Source organism: Ailuropoda melanoleuca, chromosome 5 (genome assembly GCF_002007445.2).
Source record: "Ailuropoda melanoleuca isolate Jingjing chromosome 5, ASM200744v2, whole genome shotgun sequence".
NCBI lineage: Eukaryota > Metazoa > Chordata > Mammalia > Carnivora > Ursidae > Ailuropoda > Ailuropoda melanoleuca.
The window spans coordinates 79,145,950-79,165,323 of NC_048222.1; the positions used below are offsets into that span (position 1 = coordinate 79,145,950).

The 19,374-nt window shown below is 44.5% G+C and overlaps 1 protein-coding gene across 2 annotated transcripts in view; it reads right to left on the minus strand.

The window, feature by feature from the left end:
• Positions 1 to 288: 288 nt before the first annotated feature.
• Positions 289 to 19,374, minus strand: part of NUGGC (nuclear GTPase, germinal center associated) — a 50,711-nt gene continuing 31,625 nt past the window's right edge. Inside the window, exons 13-20 of one of the 2 annotated variants that reach the window (XM_034661339.1) lie at positions 18,430 to 18,563; positions 14,163 to 14,327; positions 10,210 to 10,367; positions 8,332 to 8,470; positions 7,221 to 7,329; positions 6,381 to 6,517; positions 4,274 to 4,364; positions 289 to 1,193 (exon numbers count right to left, since the gene is read on the minus strand). In XM_034661339.1, coding sequence (XP_034517230.1) covers positions 1,054 to 1,193; positions 4,274 to 4,364; positions 6,381 to 6,517; positions 7,221 to 7,329; positions 8,332 to 8,470; positions 10,210 to 10,367; positions 14,163 to 14,327; positions 18,430 to 18,563 — 1,073 coding nt within the window. In that variant the 3' untranslated portion in view covers positions 289 to 1,053. The remainder of the gene's footprint in view (positions 1,194 to 4,273; positions 4,365 to 6,380; positions 6,518 to 7,220; positions 7,330 to 8,331; positions 8,471 to 10,209; positions 10,368 to 14,162; positions 14,328 to 18,429; positions 18,564 to 19,374) is intronic. The other variant, XM_002914430.4, reaches the window with a different exon arrangement.

Sequence of the window (19,374 nt, forward strand, 5' to 3'; positions counted from 1 at the left end):
GGATGGAACTTGAGGAGATTATGCTAAGTGAAATAAGTCAAGCAGAGAAAGACAATTATCACATGGTTTCACTTATTTGTGGAACATAAGAACTAGGAGGATCGGTAGGGGAAGAAAGGGATAAAGAAAAGGGGGGTAATCAGAAGGGGGAATGAAACATGAGAGACTATGGACTNTGGATGGAACTTGAGGAGATTATGCTAAGTGAAATAAGTCAAGCAGAGAAAGACAATTATCACATGGTTTCACTTATTTGTGGAACATAAGGAATAGCAGGGAGAACATTAGGAGAAGGAAGGTGAAAATGAAGAGGGAGAGAACAGAGGGGGAGAGGAATGGTGAGAGACTACAGACTCCAGGAAACACACTGAAGGTTTCAGAAGGGTGGGGGGATGGGCTAGCCCGGTGATGGGTAGTAAGGAGGGCACATAGTGCATGGAACACTGGGTGTTATACCAAACAAAGAATCATGGAACATGACATCAAAAACTAATGATATACTATATGGTGACTAACATAATAATAAAAAATATATAATAAGATACAGTTAGTTTTATTACAAAAAAAATGTTTGAAAAGTACTAATCTTAAGTAACACTCCTGGGAAGTGGTAAAGGCAAGTCTCTCGTCCATCTGGCTTTAGACCCACATTGCTTCCATGGCACGGTGTTACCTCCTTACCCAAAAGTCTCATTAATATTAAAATGGAAAATAGAATTGGGTCCTTAAAGCTTTATTTTGCAACTTTTTTCCATAATATTTAGTTTTCAATGTTTAGATATTTTTCTTTGCATGAGTTTCTTGTCCCTAAAACTTTAGAACTCCATTAGGGACTCAAGATGACTCTTTTTGGCTATCGAATAAAAATGAAATGATGTTGCTCAGTGGTCAGCTGATGCCAGAGGTAACAATATTTTGAATTTCATATTGTATATTAAGTCCAAACAGTTGGAAGATGTTCTTTATTAGATTTTTAAAAACAGAAGTGATTCTGGTTATTTGGCACAAGGCTTGTTTTTTCATCTACTTGGTGCTAAGCCCTAAGAATTAAATTTATGCTTTGGGGGGAACAGATTTGCTTGGGGACATTCTCAGAAGGAAATCTTGCATGCCTCTCCGCAGCACCGCATTCTCAGCAACCTCCCTCAGGCTTCTGTGTAGCTTTTCCATCTCCTTGTATTCACTTTTGACATCTACAGAAGAGCAGAAAGCATGCATCAGGAGTTAGTGTGCTTTTCAGAAATGTCCCCAGAAAACAAATCTCCTGGGGATCTCATCACTTGTCCCAGAATGTGATATCTGGAATGAAACTTAGAGATTAGATAGTCCGATCAATTTATTTTATTAAAAATCCTCATCAAACTGGGAGTTCTTGCTCTTACCTTAAGCTTTATCTCAGCATAGGGGTCACCCTCAAAGGAAACACAAACCTACCCACAAAAAGATCCAGATCACTGAGTCCTTACTAAGTCTACACAGAGCTCGGTGGAAGGAGATACAAAGCCCACCACACAATAAACCTCCCCTAAGTCCTCTCCAGGCTTCCCTCTCCTTCCCCTGACCCTTCCGCTCCCAGCAGTTCTCATTCTAAGTGAATTTGCTCTGTTTTGGCCTCTTTGGTTTTTACCTCATGAACGGCAATCAACTTATATCCTTATGATGGTAAATTTTAGGTGTCAACTTGTCTGGGCTATGGTGCCCAGATATTTTGCCAAACATTATTCTGGAAGTTTCCGTGAGCATATTTTTGGATGAGATTTACATTTAAATCAGCAGACCTTGAGTAAAGCACACTGTCCTCCATAATATGGGTGGACCTCATCAAATTAGGGGAAGGCCTGGTCAGATCAAAATTTGGTCTCCCCAGGCAAGAGGGAATTCTCCAGCAGACCACCTTTGGACTTCATCAGTGACATTAGCTCTTCCTTCTTCTACAGCAAACTGCTTTGGACTTGAACTCAACACTTTCCTGTGTCTCCAGCCTGTTGGCATCCCCCATCAGATTTTGGACTCAGCAAACCTTCACATTCATATGAGTCGATTTCTTAAAATAAATCTGTCTATCTACCTATCCACACATATTCATATTTTATTGGTTCTGTTTCTCTAGAGAACTCTGATTAACACAGTCCTCTTTGAAGGCCACACTTCAGACTGACCCTGGGGTTGATTCTGGCATTGCTCCTGAATGTCTTTCTTATCTACCTTTGCTCCACATCCTCCATATCATTATCCAGACTCACCCACCTTGAGCCTGGTCAGCAATGGGACTCATGACCGAGGGGGAATTTGAACCTTGAGTCTGTTTGTCTTGCTCGTGAGTCTGGCAGTTCTCCCTTCTCCTCACTGCTTCATAAATCCAACCTATCCTTTCAGGCTCTACTCCGGGACCCAGATTACATGAAACTTCCCCACCACCCTGGCCCTGAATAACCACTGTCTTCTGAATAATCTGGTGGCCAACTGTGTTCCCTCTGTCAGGTTCTTGTTTGTTTGTTTTTATTTGATGGAGAGAGAGACAGTGAGAGAGGGAACACAGCAGGGGGAGTGGGAGAGGGAGAAACTTCTTGCTGAGCAGGTAGCCCGATGCAGGACTCGATCCCAGCACCCTGGGATCATGACCTGAGCTGAAGGCAGATGCTTAACAAACTGAGCCACCCAGGAGTTCTTTAAAGAAGACATAACTGGATGGCTACAATCTTGAAACAGTTTCCTGTGAAGGCATAGTGGGAAGGTCACGAGAGAATTCACTAAAGCATAGTGTGAGGGAGGTGTGTCACCTTCCTGAGAGACTGGGAGGCACAGGTTAGATGTCCGTCTCACCAACCAGACATGGGGAATAAGTTCCAGAGCAAAAGAGAAGTGTCAGACTGAAGTCTAGGAGCAGCAGCTGTGGCTTTTACCCTGGAACGAGCTCTGACCACTTGCACCGTGACATACTCAATGACACGTAACAATGACCTCAGATACACTTTTTTCCAGCAGGCAACTGTGCCCATAGTTGATCACTTAAACGGCACAAAACAGGGGTGCCGGGGTGGCTCAGTTGGTTAAGCGCCCAACTTGATTTTGGCTCAGGTCATGATCTCAGGGTAGCGTGATAGAGCCTGCATCGGGCTCCGCATTCAGTGTGGAGTCTGCTTGAGATTCTCCTACTCCTACTCATGTTCTGTCTCTCTCTCTCTCTGTCTCAAATAATTAAATAAATCTTAAAAAAAATAAAAATAAAAGGCACAAAACATACAGAGTGCAAAATAAGTTTCCGCCCTCCCTGTCCTCCAGGTTCCTGGTTCCTCTCCTTAGAGACAACCAGTGTCGCCAGTTGCTTGTGTATCTCAGGAGATTTTTACGCATATACATACATGTTTCCTTTTCTTCCCTCACAGATGGCAACACATTACACACAGTTTTTTCACTTTGCCTTTTTTCCCTTCACTTTGGAGATTGTTTTGTATCATTACTCTGCATTAAAAAAGGTCCTTTATTCTTTCTAACAATTGTACGGTCTTCCACTAGTTATGTGCCTGAGTTAATTTAACCAGTGCTCTACTAATGGATATTTGAATTGTTCCAATGTTTGACATCATTAAGCAATGCTGCCCTGAATAACTTCGTCCATGTGCCATTCTGCTCATGTATGAGGCTACCATGGGATAAATTCCCAGAAGTAGGATTGCTGGGCCAAAGGATATGTGAATTTTTAGTTTTGCTAGAAGTTTCCTGATTGCTTTTTACACCAGTTGACGCGCTGCAGTTTACCAGAGGAGGCCTGGTGGAGCCCATGGCATGGAAGAAAGAGGGTTGCATACAAGGCACAGGAGCTGGTAATGCATCCCCAGGCTCCTGGTAGACAAAGAGAAACCTTTCTCCACCACCACAAGAAAATGAGGCTTTTCATGAGAAGGTATGTACTCCAAAGAATGGGTTTATGGACACTGCAGAACGGAGTTATCATTTTGACTTTGCCACTTTGTAGCCATGGATTCTTGGGTACATTATCTAATCTGAGTCTCTGTTTCTGCACGTGCAAAATGGAGCAATACCATCTCCCTCCAAGGGCTAACATGAGAATTCTATGAGATGCTGCATACAAAGCCCGAGTATGATGCGTGGTCTTGGGCAGGTGTTCCACAAAGGGCAGGGCAGTCATAATCATTTCTATTCCATGCCCTGGAAATTCTTCCTAACTTGATTTCTTTAAATCCAGCAACGAGCAACCACAGCTAGGGGTGTCTGCAAGGTCACTGCTTATGCAAAAGTTTTATGTATTTACCTGCAAGCTCCTTGTAGAGACCATCACCCTGGGATGAAGCAAGGGTCAGCATGGTGGCGATACTGCCCTTCACCTTCTCCGTGATTCCATTCTATACAACAAAGCATGGTTATTCTCTTAGGATGGCACAGCTCAAGGGAAAGGTTAGCATATGAAAGGGACCCCACCTAATCCCCCAACCAGAGAGTGTACAGACTGGGGTTGCCAAAAATCCAAGTCAATTCCAAGGGTGGGCCACCTTAGAGTATGGCAAATGGCTCAGGGGTCATCAGGGCAACATTTCTGGGGGGTCCCACTGGTCTCAGCAACTCCTTTCCTGCCTATCAAGACTCACGTGGGATTGGACCTCTGGTGCTGACCAAGTGAGTCAGGAGCTAAGGAGGCTTCATGGAGGGAGGGATGGGGGGAACAGAAATTGCAGGGATGGAAAAAGGGGGAAAGTGCTGGTCACTAACCACCATCTTATTGTTCATTTAGTCACAGGATGAATGTTTACTGAGCCCCTGATTTGTACAGAACACCGTACTTGACGTTCCTCATACTCCGTCCCGGCTGCCTGAGATAGGTCTTCTTTCTTATCTCAGTCCTGTAACCCATGAACACCCTTTTCCCTCTTCTAATCATCTCTTGACTACCTTTGAAAAACACCTGACTCTTCCCTCTAGCCTGACACAGCCTTGTTTTAAGCCTGGATCTCCTGACTCTTGTTTTTTACCCTCAACACACCAGGCCAAGAACCCCAGTCTCAGCTCTAGCTGTGGGCCTTGAGCTAGTAACATGGGCCCTCTGGGCTTCAGCCCCCTTGTCCATAAGATCAGGGAATGGGGATGCTCTGTGGCCTTGCCCAGTTTCAACTTCCTACTTTCTGTCATTTAAGATGCATTTGTATGTGGTCAATGTGCAAATCACTTTTTTTTCCAGTGGAATTGTTTTGGGGGGGGTTCTTTAAGGGCCAATGTCTATATACTCAAGGGGGACTGGGTGCTGTAGGGTTTGGCTAATTTTCTGCAAGTATTTGTAGACTGTGATAATATGTTAAATGACAGAGAGTAAACTGGTACTGGCAAATGAGCTGTCTCTTAGCCTATTCCAAGAGAAATTACAGGCTTTATATTGTGGAGAAAGGTATTCTCCAAAACTGCAGTGGGGGCACAGGGCTGAGCAGAAGCAGGTTGGAAACATTTCAAAAAGTAGGTTGGTTCAGAGGTGAATGGAAAAAACAACTAGCCATTAGTTGCTTAGGAGAGGGTCAACTAAGTCCCGACCGAGGCCGAAGAATTTGGAAATGCACATGGCCGGGAGGGGCCAACAGTAGCTTGGACTAAAACAAAGAACATTTATTGCTTGGGAGGGTGGTGGCATGCAAGGAGACCCTGAACGTAGAAAGATGGCCCAAGGGTACTTGATAGACGCTTTAGGTTCAAGGAAACTGTAAGGAACTGATTTCTGAGATAAACAGAGTCAAACCTAAATCTATGCTAGGTGTCATAACTGACTGGCCTATAATAGTTTATTGGTATTTATTGATTGATTGATATTTTATGAAGACTAGACATTTCCCTCATTTAAAAGAAAATCTGTCTAGAGATTATGCTATTATCGGAGACCCTGGAGCCAGGTTCTCTAGTCTCAAATCCTAGTGCTGCAACTTTGTAGCCATGGGGCCTGTTGCTACACCTCTCTCTTTCTCTGCCTCAGTTTTCGTATCTATAAAATGAGAACAACAACAGCCGTCGCTACCTCACAGGCTTGCTGGGGGTTAAATGAGCTCATGTAGGTCAAGAGCTTCGGACCCCCATCTGGCTATCACAGTGGTTCTACTGAAGACCTGGTAAAGAGGAAAGACGTGAGAGAGAGCTGGGGGGGGCTGCATTGCTGAAGTCACAGCCCCACAGAGACCCCGACACCAGCATGTGGGGGCAGTGAAGGGATAATGCCCAGTGCCAGCTGGCCTCCTCTCCTGGCGTCATGGGCATGGGTCGGAGCCCCTCTGCAGAAGGCATCAGCTTCACATGGACCCAAATAACTACTTCTCCCATCTTCTGTACCCGCTTCTTTGGCTCCCCCAAGGAGCCTGACTGGAATTCAGACTATGGATGTAACATACCTTCAGTTGTTGAAATTGGTGCTGCATCCTTTCCTGAGCCCTTTCAAACATGCCCTCAGCCACCTGCCGGTCCACCCCTCTTCTGATGACATCTTTCATTCTCTCACACGCCTTTTTGCCAGCTATCTGAGCTGCCTCTGGCAAAAATGATAGCCACAGTCACACCACAGCAAGGACTTGCTTAGAAGTCTTCAGCATCAGAAAGAAAGGCAAGCAAACAAAAACATGTATACACACACATAGGTATACATCCACACACACACACACACACACACACACACACACACACACACACACATATCTTCATATACGTAGCACCATTTTCCACGCAGTGGAAACAGTTTAACAATCTCATGACAGAAAAAAATTAACACTCAATATTTAGATAACTATTACTCAGAAAATCCAATGAATGAATTAGACAGAAGTTTACAAAATTCCAGTGCCCCTCCCCTGCCCAGAAAAAACAAAGGGAACGCCAAAATAAGAAGGATCTGGAAAGGGGGGTTATAAATCCTTGAAGGGAGTAAGAATGAGAACTGGATAGAGATTTTATAGTTTAATTAGCTGAACTGCAGCAAGGAGAGGAGAAGCAAGGTGAATAGATAAAGAAAGAGTGGACAGAAAGTACTGGAAACACACAGATAAAAAATGACTCACAGATCACCTCTCCCCACACCCTTGCAATTACTTGGTTTTCAATTTGTGGAGTAAGAGTCCAGAGGGACTTAGGATGCAGGAGGACAAATACTTTGAGGGGAAAGCAGAGGAAAAGGATGCCGAAGGAGCTGACAGAAAGACCCCAGAGGGAGTGGACAGGTTGCCCTCCGGAGCCCCCACCTTCATAGCATGGCTTCAGGTCGTTCTGAACAGAGGTGGTGAGAGACTCATAGATCCTTCTCTTCTTTCTGAGGATGTAGTCCTCCAGGCCTCCCAGGATGGCGCTTATCTGCAAATCCACGTTAACAAAAGGCCATTTGTGCCCATTGCTTCAATAGACCCATGTGTGGTCACCACTTCCCTCTGCCTTATATTAGGCTTAGCTGTTCACATGGTGTTTTCTCAGCTAAGCTGTGAGCTTCTCATAGGCAGGAAATTTGTCTTAAGGGGGAGGCACAAGACCGTTCTCTAGTGTTGCCATGTAATTCGGGCTGGGCCTGTGCTATGGCCTAAATATCTGTGTCCCCCCAAAATTAATACATTAAAATCCTAATCCCAAGGTGTTGGCATTAAGAGGTGGGGCCTCTGGGACGTGATTAGGTCATGGGGGGGCCCCCCATGATTGGGACTACTCCCCTTACAGAAGAGATTCTAGCAAATCCCTTTGCCCCTTCCAAACAGTGAAAAGACAGTCATGTATGAGCGGGGAAGTGGACCCTCACCAGACACCAGATCTGCCTGTACCTTGACCTTGCACCTCCAGCTGCCTATGAGGAGTGAATTTCTGTTGTTTATAAACTACCTACTTTGTGGTATTTTGTTACAACAGCCTGAACAGACTAAGACAGCCTAGAGGAAAATGGGTCACAGACAAGAATCTTGACTACTCAAAATTTAAAAATGATCTGAAAAAAATGACACATCTTTAAGCCTCACTGCTTTGGATAATACTTCATAATATTGGCAAAAATGGTAGAAGGTTAGTGAAAGTGCTACAGCGCATTCAAATGTTTGCACATTTCAGGATTCTTCGAAGATTCTTCCTAGGAACTGAGTCTCCTTTCCAACCTCAGCACTTCCTGCCAGTTGTTTCGCGGCGGCACAGAGACAGGCTGGCATCCCACACCCCATCCCATGCACTTTGTGTCCCACAGCACCTCCTATGAGACATGTCCAGACCTGGACACTCCAGGGGAACAAGGGAGAAGAGACCCATAACACCTCCAAAACCTTGCTGGGAAGAAAGCCTCTGCCCAACCTCACTGCCTTCTCCCCTTTACAAAGATCTTACCTCCTGGATCAGGAAACTCTTTTTGTAGTTATCATATTTCCAGCCATTTCTTACTCCAATTTCCATCATTTTCTCCTGTAGAGAGTGCTTAAAAGCGTCTATGTGAGGCAGCAAAGTGGAATCAGTGGGCTTTCCAGCCCTACAGAAGAAACAAAATAAAATGTTAAGAGACAACAGCAGCTACCGTGGGGCAAAAACAAAGAGAAAACTAGCTGGTCCCCTTTTATTCACTTTTAAGCCAGGTGGATGAGAACGAACAGTTTTCGAATTCCTATCATGTGCCAGGCCCTGTGCTGTGCCAGGTTGGGGACATCAGAACCAATGCAACCAGTGTAGTGATACCCATTTTACAGACGAGAAAACTGAGGTTCAGAGAGGGTTGCTGATGCGTGCCCATCCCACAGCTAGTAAGTGGCAGAGCCAAGCTTTGGACACTGATCTGCTCAACCTCAAAAGTCAGTCTTCCCACTGCCAAGGGATTTCCACTTGAAAGGATGAGACTTGAACTACATCTTAAAAGATGGGGAAGATATGGGGAAATGAAAAACAGGGGGAGCTATTCCCCATGGGGGCAAGATAGGGAACAAAATTTCAGACCATCCCAACAGTAAGAAGCAGCAGGTTCTAGAGGAGAAGACATAGGTTTGAAATCCCGACTCTCTACCCGTGAGCTGAGTGACGCTGGAGAAGCTGCCTCAAGTCTTCTGAATCCCAGCTTGTCCCCTTGTAAACAGACAGAAGCTACTTCAGAGGGCTATTGAGAGGATCTGATGAGATCATGCACGCGCAGTGCTTAGCACAGCTCCCCGCACATCTCAGTCGCTCTCCGCTACCCTCCAGGCCGGCTGGAGCAGGAGGCTGGCACTGAGCAACAGCACAGGGAGAAGGGGGAAAGGCCAGTTGGAGGTAGGTGGAATGTCTTGAATTGCATCTTTTTTTTTTAAGATTTTATTTATTTTGTTTGAGAGAGAGAGCTGGGGAGGGGCAGAGAGAGAGAGAGAGAGAGAGAGAATCCCGAGCAGATTCCCTGCTGAGCATGGAGCCCAAGATGGGGCTCAATCCCATGACCCTGAGATCCCAACCTGAGCTGAAATCAAGAGTCTAGATGCTTAACTGACTGAGCCACCCAGGTGCCCCTTGAATGCCATTCTAAGGAATTTGGAGTTTATGCTATAGACTTGTAAACAGGGGTAGGGTAGATGGAATGGCATGATCCCAAAGGAGTTTAAAAGAAGATGGGGGCAGGGAAGGGGAACACTGAGTAAGAATCCAGCAAAGGTCGAATGGTTCAAACAGCAGCCGGTGGCGAAATGCCAGAGGGGAAAGAGGGGGCCTGAGGTCAGGCTCCCGCACTGAGGGCTTAGGAGAGTCTGCTTCTGTTGATGGAAAAAAGGACCGAAGGTCAAGGCAGGAAGGAGGCACCGTGAGGCTCACACAGCTAGTAAGTGAGGGAGCACGTAGTATGTCAAAAACAAAGAGTCATCGGTCAGCCTCTTTGCCTTTTTGCATTCAAGAAAATTTATAAAGGCCATGTGTTTGCTTAACTCCACACTCTCCAACCAAAATAACCTGTCCTGGGCTCAGATCCACAAGAAAATGTATCCCTTGTTGGATGTAGGAGATATTTGAAAAATACTGGAAATCATAATATTAGTCTGAAAGCAACATCTCCATCTGCACTCCAGGTCACCGTGAGACATTAAGTAAACCAAACCAAGAAGGCTTTTGTGTTTTGCCAGAGACTAAGCTTTCCTCCTCAAGTTGCAAGCTACTCTTTACACTTCCAGATCCCAAGTACAAATTCTTCTAAAGATGACACTCGGGCCCAATGCTCTTCAGATGTTTGTTCACAAAGGAGCAAGAGAAATGATCCTTTACCTAAAAATCACTCCAAAAACGGGATCAATCTGGTCATAGATGGGCTGAGTGATGGCTTCATTCAGATCTATTCTTGCGAGGGTCCTGGAGGCATAGATGCCATTTTTCAGGCAAACAGCTTTCAGAGTCTGGTGAAAGCCCTGGTTTCCTCTACTCCTCTAGGTAATTAAACAACAAGTTAGTAGAGTTAGTACACATTAACTAGAATGTCACAGGATCAGAATCGGATTGCCTTTGGCGAATGTGACCAAGAATCACGGGGAAGAGCAGGGACAACATGATCTTTTAACATATGCTTAAGCTAAACAGAGGGCACTGCAGTCAGGCGTCAAGCGCCAGAGAGCCCTGTGCTTCCCTGATCACAATTCTCCTCATACGGTTTATAATTGGTTACTCATCAGGCTTCTCTACCCAAACAGCAGCTTGCTGGGAGCAGGCACGGTGTCTTACCCATCCCGATGTTCTCAGCATCTGGCAGCAGCGTAAGTAGCACCTGCTGAATAGTTGTTAAAGGAGCAAGTTTTCAATGAAAATGTACTATGACCCTACTGGGGTGTAGGTTTCAGATTTTCCAAGCATAGCCCAAGTTGTTTTTTTTTTTTTTTAAAGATTTTATTTATTTATTTGACAGAGATAGAGACAGCCAGCGAGAGAGGGAACACAAGCAGGGGGAGTGGGAGAGGAAGAAGCAGGCTCACAGCAGAGGAGCCTGACGTGGGGCTCGATCCCATAACGCTGGGACCACGCCCTGAGCCAAAGGCAGACGCTCAACCGCTGTGCCACCCAGGCGCCCCCCAAGTTGTTTTTTAATACTTTTTGTTACATGTCTAATGAGATGTAATTTGATTTGTATATCTTCATAATATTTTTTCCCAGAGAAATAAACTCACAAATCAGAGGCAAAAAAATATGATGAAGCAAGAGCCATAAGAGACATGGATAAATCTTACCCAGATGGTGATCCTTAGTAAAGGGAATAAAAATATATAGGCACTGACCAAAATTTCAGTAGAGGTCCTGGTGATCAATGATATATGCTTTAAGGAACTCTGTTTCAAGCGCAAGGCCGTGTCGCATGATATGACTGGCATCATACCGTATATACTTCATTTAATATTCTGTCCTTTTCACTGAACAGTATAACATGGGCATTTCCTCAATTCATTGCAAATACTTTCAAAAGTTATTTCAATATCCACAAAATATAATATCATGTGGATGTAACCTAATTCATTTTACCACTCTTTTATTATTACACATTTTTGGTTATTTTGCTATGTGACATAATGATATCATGTCAGCATAGAAATGTTTGTCCAAATTTCTGACCATAAACGAAAGTGGCCTATCAAAGACACTTCAGACATGTTTGTAGTCACCAAGAAAAACGCCGTTACAGAACTGACGAGACAGTATAGTTCATGGGATGACATCCTTGTGAAGGCCTGGGGATGGCTGAATTGCTCCTTCCTTTCACGAGCAAACTGTCTCAAAGGAATGGTCTCCACTTTGTGTCTTCACCCTCACAGACACACTTACTCACTTTTGCTGATCTGGGATTTTTTTTAACATCAACAGAAGCCGTTCTCCCCTGGAGCAACATACGTATCTATTGCTATGAAACAAATTACCCTAAACCTAATGGCTTAAAACAACAATAAACATTTATTGAGTATTGCTCACGAGTTTTGTGGGTCAGGAATTCAGATATGGCTTGGCTGCTGTTTCACGGTTCACTTGATAGCCAGGCTGTGCGGCTAAGGTTAAAAGGCAAGTAAAGACCACCCAGAGAAGAGACGAGTGCATGATTCGAGGTCACCGAGAACAGACAATTTGGACAGTAGGCTCAGGTGGTACAGAGTTTACTGACAGCAGGAGGAGAAAACGCTGCACAAGATCCAGCCCTTTGCAATGCATGGGTTCCCTACGGCCAGCGGACCCACTCCACAGCCCCTGTGGGTGACGCTTCTGCACACATCCCACATTGTGTGCAGTGCAAGGACCCAAGCCCTCCTCCACAGGATCCGAAATACAGAAAACTGGAAGCTTGCCTAAGGGCCTTGGCCCCCAATACTAAGCAGAACAAAGAAGCACACACTGAGCATAAAGCAGAGAACAATATTCCAAGCAAGGCTATAAGCCCAGTACAGGCTGGGGGCTCTTTTATCTCTTGGTAAGGAAGTGTTCCAGGCCCAAAGCCCATTCTTATGTGGCCAAGTTGGGGGGCCTGGGCTGCATGCCTGGGCTGACCTTTCCCCAAGGCTGGCCAGCACTGGCTCAGGGCTCCTCCGTGAGGCTCCATCAGGCTTTGGCTGGGATTACAGTCACCTGAACGGGACTGGAGGATCTGCTCCCAAGGAGGCTCACTATGGAGATGGCAAGGTGATGCTGGCTATTTGTGGGCCAGACTTCACTGCTTTTATGGGGATTGACAAATTTTAAACTACATAACCGGTCGGCAATTACAAGTAGCTGTGCAGAGCACAGCTGGGGAGGTGCAACAGGCATGTGGAGGGTTGGGCATCCGGGCTCTAAGACAGACAGGCCTGTGGTAGATGTGGATCCCATATGTGGCCATGGAAGGTTGTTCAGCCTCTGTAAGGCTGTAAATTACAATAATAATAAGAGTGTTTACCACCCAGAATTGTTGTGAGGACTGAATCAGGTAATGTACGGTATCTGGCAGCAGAGTAAGCATTTTGTACATGTTTGCTGAATGCATGAGTGAATGCACCTGTACATACTATATTCATGGACACTCAGCTACACCCCAGCCATGTGGAAGATACTCCACCTCTCATTCTCCTGTGTCGAAATTCTAACAGTCCTCTCCAGTGACCCCAGAATCATTCCCACTTCTGTACTCTTTTAGTTCATGGAAATGTAGAGCTCCATTACACACCACCTTCTCACTGCTAACATTCTAACTTTCCAACTCATATTACAACGGCAAGAACATACAATCTATGCACTACTCGGAGCTCTAGAGACTTCTCTATCATCCTTGTCCCATGAGCAGTGTTGTTCATCACTCCTTACTCTTAACAGGTGTCATGGAGTGACCTATATCCCTCTGACTTGACATGTTGAAGCCCTGAACCCCGGTGTGACTATATCTGGAGATAGGGCCTTTAGGAAGATAATTAGGGTTAAACGAGGGCATAAGGGTAGGTCCTAAGCCTATTGGACTGGTGTCCTTAAAAGAAGAGAGAGAGAGGCCAGGGATGCACATACAGAGAAAAGACCATGGGAGGACACAGCTAGAAGGTGGCCACATACAAGCCAAAAAGAGGGGTCCCAGGAGAAACCAATATTGCACTGCCTTGATCTTGGGCTTCTAACTTTCACAACTGTGAGAATAAATGTCTGCCCTTTAAACCACCTACTCAATGGCATTTTATGTTATAGCAGCCCTAGCAAACTGATACGAGAAGCCTCTTTTTTCACCCCTTAGCCTTAGATAAATACAGCCTGGCACTTACATCTTTATCCTTCAGCTACCTCATATAACTTATTAAAAGATAAAACAACAATTGGCATGCCTAGTGAAAAGTTACAAGATGTTTCCTTATTGTGTAATCTAATTGGCTTTTCTATCAACCCGGTAAGATAGGTAGAGTGAGTATTTAGCTTCCCATTTTACAGAGAAAAAAACCCACAAGCTTAAATTGCAGGGCTACGCAATGCATGATGGGTAGAGCTGGCACTCAAAACAAGACCCTCAACTCCTAAATTCCAACTGTTTCCACTGAAACGTATGCTCTCTCCTGGGTGCTTGCGATGCACAGCCAGACAGTTCCTTCTATGTGCTTTCCTGTACACAATTTTCATTTTCTCCTACTCTCTTTTAGCTCTTTATTTCCTTCAAAAGCCATGGAATAGTGCAAAAAGAACTTGGAGATAAAGCAGATGTCACTGAACATCACAGGTCCTCCCTGGAGAGGGTCACTCACCACCAGGCATGCCCCAAGGATCCGTCGGTAGGAAGTCCTGGCATTTCGGACTCCCTCCTGCAGAGGCTGCTCAATGTGGGCAAAGCACTGGTCAATGGCCTTCTCCAGCAGTTGTATCTTCTCTTCCACAAATCTCCGCAGGCCACTCATGTGCAAGTATTCATTCTAGGGACAAGGGCCATAGAAGCATGAGGCCACCCCCTCCCTAAGGCCACTTTCTCATCAAACTTTGCTTCCTTAATGCTTGTCCACCAACACAAGATTTGGCTTGAGCCAATCACCCTCAGCTGACCTCTTTTGTCCCAGTAAAACAACCCTCGGTGGACAGACCTTAAGCTTTGTGGGCTGGAGAGCACAATATATACGTGCCTCCTGAAACTTACTTTGGGTGTCTAATCCATTAGGCTATTTGAGGGAATAACTAGTCAAATAAAAATCCAGTTGCTGTTAAAATATATTTTTTCAATGACATCTGATTCTACAAACATTTTGTAGGTTTTTGCACAAAACAGTTTTTGAGAATCATGTTTCTCAAATTTTAACATGTGTACAGATCACTGGGAGAGTTTGTTCAAATCTGAGGACCTGAGATTCTACAATTCTAGCAAGCCCTCTGGTGATGCTGATCTTCTGGTCTGGTGGCCCTGGACCACACTTTGAAGAACAAAACTACAGGACATAATAATAAAGATATGGTCCTTTCTTCAAAGGAGAATACAGTCTAGTCGAGGAAGAAAAGATCTATTCAATTAATGGAAGGGAGAGACAGCCTTGACCTCTAGATTTCAAACTGGGAGTTCTGCAGTATTGTTCCCTGTGTGAGAATCTTGGGGACCCCACAATGCCTACAGCAGATGGAAGCCACACTACTTAGCTCAGCACTTAAGGGCCCCTCAGAGCCACAACTCAGCCAACTTCTCCAGCACCACCAGCTGTTTGCCTAAAATGTCATCCCATCCCAGGGTAGCTGCTCCCGAACTTGCTACCATTCTCCAAATGTGTCATCCCTTTTGTACCCCATGCCTTTGCACATGCTTCCCATCCTTCCAGACAAAGCACAAAAGCCACTCCCTGAGTGAAGCTTCGCCTGACCACCCTGGGTTGAATTGGGGCTCCCTTTCCTGAATTTTGTATATCCCTGCACTACAGCCCTCCTCCTGCTGTGCTATGTCTGTCTCATTCCATATCTCTTTCCCTGGACTAGAAACTTGCTGAAGGATCTGCAGACTGTGTTATTCATGTTTGTTTATTCCGAGGCATGGCACAGAGTGCACAGTTGATAAAAGTTTTGGAGTGAATGAAGGCCATGGAGAAACTGCTAGATAAAGTGGTCTTTTAAATTCTGTTCCAGGGGCGCCTGGGTGGCACAGCAGTTAAGCGTCTGCCTTCGGCTCAGGGCGTGATCCCGGCGTTATGGGATGGAGCCCCACATCAGGCTCCTCTGCTATGAGCCTGCTTCTTCCTCTCCCACTCCCCCTGCTTATGTTCCCTCTCTCGCTGGCTGTCTCTATCTCTGTCAAATAAATAAATAAAATCTTTAAAAAAAAATTCTGTTCCAAATTCAGTGACAGAAATCACTCTCAAATGGATGTGTGGCCTTATGCAAATGACTTAGCTTTTCTAGATCTTGATTGCATTGAAGTGAGTGAGGCTGAATGTTCCTGAAAACAGCTTCAAACTCCCATTCTCCTCGAGACTTAGAGTAAATGAGTTTCAGAGTTTATGGAGACTATTCCACAGATTCTCATAGTTTTTCACTAGTAAGAATTCTATAAGCCATACTTTTCTTTCAGAGTGCCCTCTGGATTCTCCTGAGTTTGTGGTGTCACTGGTGATCAAAAGGAAATAAGAAAGATGTCACCAACAGAAACTCTATGGGCAAGATTCTCACAAAGTCTCACACTCAACAAATCATTGTTAAATAAACAAAAGAATGATAAGGAAGGGCAAGTCTTACATCTTCTATTATTATGGAATAAAAGAACAATAAGAAAGGGAAAGGCTTACATCTACTATGAATAAATGCAGGGCCATTTGACATTGAGATGTCATAATCAACTTCCTACTGATTCATAAAAAGAATGACTAGATCCCTGTTCATTTAGAATCACTAACTACCTAGACTCTTTTTTTTTCTGGTTTGAGTCATAATCTTAAAAAATGATCAATCACCACATTTTTTCAGAATGCAAAAGAACTGACAAAACTCTTGCCTTCCAACTTTCCATCAATGAACTCAGACTGTGACCAGTATCTGAGGCCAAAGGATTTTGAGGAAAAATGCTGGCTAACACCCATGTGAAGGGCTACCCCAGAAGTGGTGACCAGCCCCCTCCTCTGTGTTTTCTGTTGCCTACAGCCTGGCCTTGAGGATGGCACTGAGCCTTCCAAGGGCTGCCCCTTCCCCTTAGCCCAGAAGAGCACGGGGCAGGGAGGCAGGCACTTCTTAGTTTGATTGCAAAATGACTTGTCCTTGTGTTTGTAAAACAAACCAACCACACACAGCACCACATCTGATTTGTTTTCCATCAGCACTTCCAAAAGCAATCTTTTACTGGGCAGAGAGGCAATTTTCACCCTGAAGAACACTTTCAGGAAGTTAGAAGGTCAAATGCTTCCCCAGTATTTCAGAGGACAAAGTTAAATTCAAAAATCTGAAGATTCCAGCTTGTTGCTGTTGTTTTTTATTTTTCCCTCACAGAACTAGGCCAAAACAAGGCATAAGAAATAGGATGAAAAAGACAAGGAACCTTGCTCTGTATGTCACTCTTACATGGAATTTTTAAAATGCAGACATTTCACCAAAACTGCAAAGACCATCTACTGTTGGCATTGCTTACTTTTCACATTGAAGTCAGGTCTCCATTATCTGCCTCCCCTGGCCATGCCATAGGGCCAGCCTAGGTGTACCTTCCCACATTCTCAGGACCAGCCCCGTGAACTCTCAGAAAGCCCTACTGGTTCACTTTTTTTGTCCCTTCCTTGTTCAGCATAACAAAAAGTTGGACAATTTGGTGGGGCAAATCTGATGGTTGATAGCAATCGTGGAAATAAACACCAACCAAATGAGAACATGAGAAGGCTACTTATCCAGAGCTTGCTAGAGCAAGAGAGTCGGCCACCATCACTTGTGCTTGGCAGAGATTGAAAGGCAGGCAGAGGAGTGGGAAGGCTTCAAGCACGCCCTCATCAGAGGCCACTGGCACAGAGAAGCTGTGGGTGGGCTAACTAGAAGCGAGGATCCTACGTGATTCATTAGGGTGCAGTTTGGCTTCTCTGGTTGGAAGCAGGGATAAAGATTAGGGAAACCATCAGTTAGTAACCAATCAGCCCATTTGGGTCTGATTGTTACAGACATCATTGCTTAGCTTCTTGGATTGTTACCAGAGATAGCAGTCTGACTCCCTATGAATCTAACTTACAGCAGGCTGCCTTCCTGAGCTGTTTATTATAGATAAGGGGTTGGTTTCCTAGGCAGGTTGCTGCAGGCTGTGCGTCAGGGTTCTGTTTTAACATATAATTGCCCATTTGTATATTCAGTCCCTCACAAAGAAGCAGTACAGCTGGTGATTGATTGCAATGACAGATTTTTTTTCCCCAAAACTCTCCCCTGCATCTAACTTAGCAGCCAATCCATCTTATTTTAGGGTAAAAAACCAAATCATCTATCAAAGAGATAAATTTGTCTGTTTCTATGAGAAGAGTAATTTGGAACTGGTCATTCAGAAGGCCAGCATTCCAGATTGTGAAAATATAGATCTAAACTCTTTGCTGAATGTCCCCACTAGCTCCCTTCCTCCCACGTTATTGTACTAGGCTGCTCTGATTTTGAGATTCTGACAGCACCAGGGCATAAAGGAAATCCATAGACAGATGAAATTTTTTTGGACTGTATGCATAACCATGCCTCTGTAGGTTAACCAAGAATTGTCAGTATTCTACGAGGGCAAAACAAATCACTTCTGTTATCACTTAAACACATTCCATCTTATTCAAGTTCCCAGGAGAGGTGAAAGTAGCTGCTGGTCATTTCTACATTTTCCTCTCAAACCATCTGTCCCAGGCAAAATATTATTCCTTCCTTTTTTACTCAAATGTTACCATTGTAACCCTCGAATTATCTCTTTGTCCTCTTTAGATATTCTGAGCTTAGTAGTTTCCCTTGATATGAAAAGAAAAAATATTGTAAGTTATTTTCCTAACTTGGTAAAAGCGAATGCTTTGCCCAGGCTGGGAGTCAGAGCACACACGTAAGTATCTCCCGTACCGGCAGGTTTTCCGTGCAGTTGAAACTGTCTGTGAGGAGCAATAAACCAAAGGCTTCAGTCACATACTTGGTCACCATCCTCCTCTTCTTGTCCAGGAGACTTTTCCTGATGTAGCCTCTTAACCTGGGGATTTCTGGAATTCACAGGCAGCACAAACAATTTTAAAAGGCCAGAGTTCACAGCAAAGAGAATTCACAAAAATGAACGGATCAGAATGGCAGTCTGAATTAGCTACAGTTGAGGTCCTATGTGGGCGGACTGCCCACTACACCAAGTTTTCTGGGATGTTTTTCCATGTCTAGGATCAACAATAATGAACGGTAGATCAGCAATGATGAATATTAATTTTATTCAGTGGTACAAGTCCAACTAAATAGAAAAGTGCACACTGGTTAAAAACATTAGCACTTCCCTCTGGACCGCTACTTATGAAGAATTGAACCAATGGTGCTCACATTCCCAGAGTCTCAGCTCTTCCGTCCCCCTAGACTTTTCCATCTACATCAAATAACCCATAATAGGAAAATCGCTCATGCTTGCTGTAGGAAGGATGAGAATCTCTGCTGAATGAGATTCTGGATTAGAAATTCATCTTAGTCCTAACCTTTTGTTGGTCAGAAGATAACAGATGTCATCCTACTTTTCTCCCCATTATTCCCATAAGTGGAAATTCTTCTATATCATTGCTTGTGTATGGCATGCTGATTATTTTTTTAATATCCTTGTTCAAGAAGTTCCCCTATTTCTGGAACATTTTACACCTTCTGCCCCTTCACCCCCTCTCCCACGCAGACACGTCAGGTAAAATGCATGCACATCTTCAGCCATTTTAAGCTCAGATCAAAGTCAAGCTCAGATCCTGCCTGCTCACCCACTTTGCACTGAGTGCTCCAGTCACACAGACCTCTGGGTTCTCTGGGCTTCTACTGTACTCACAGCACCAT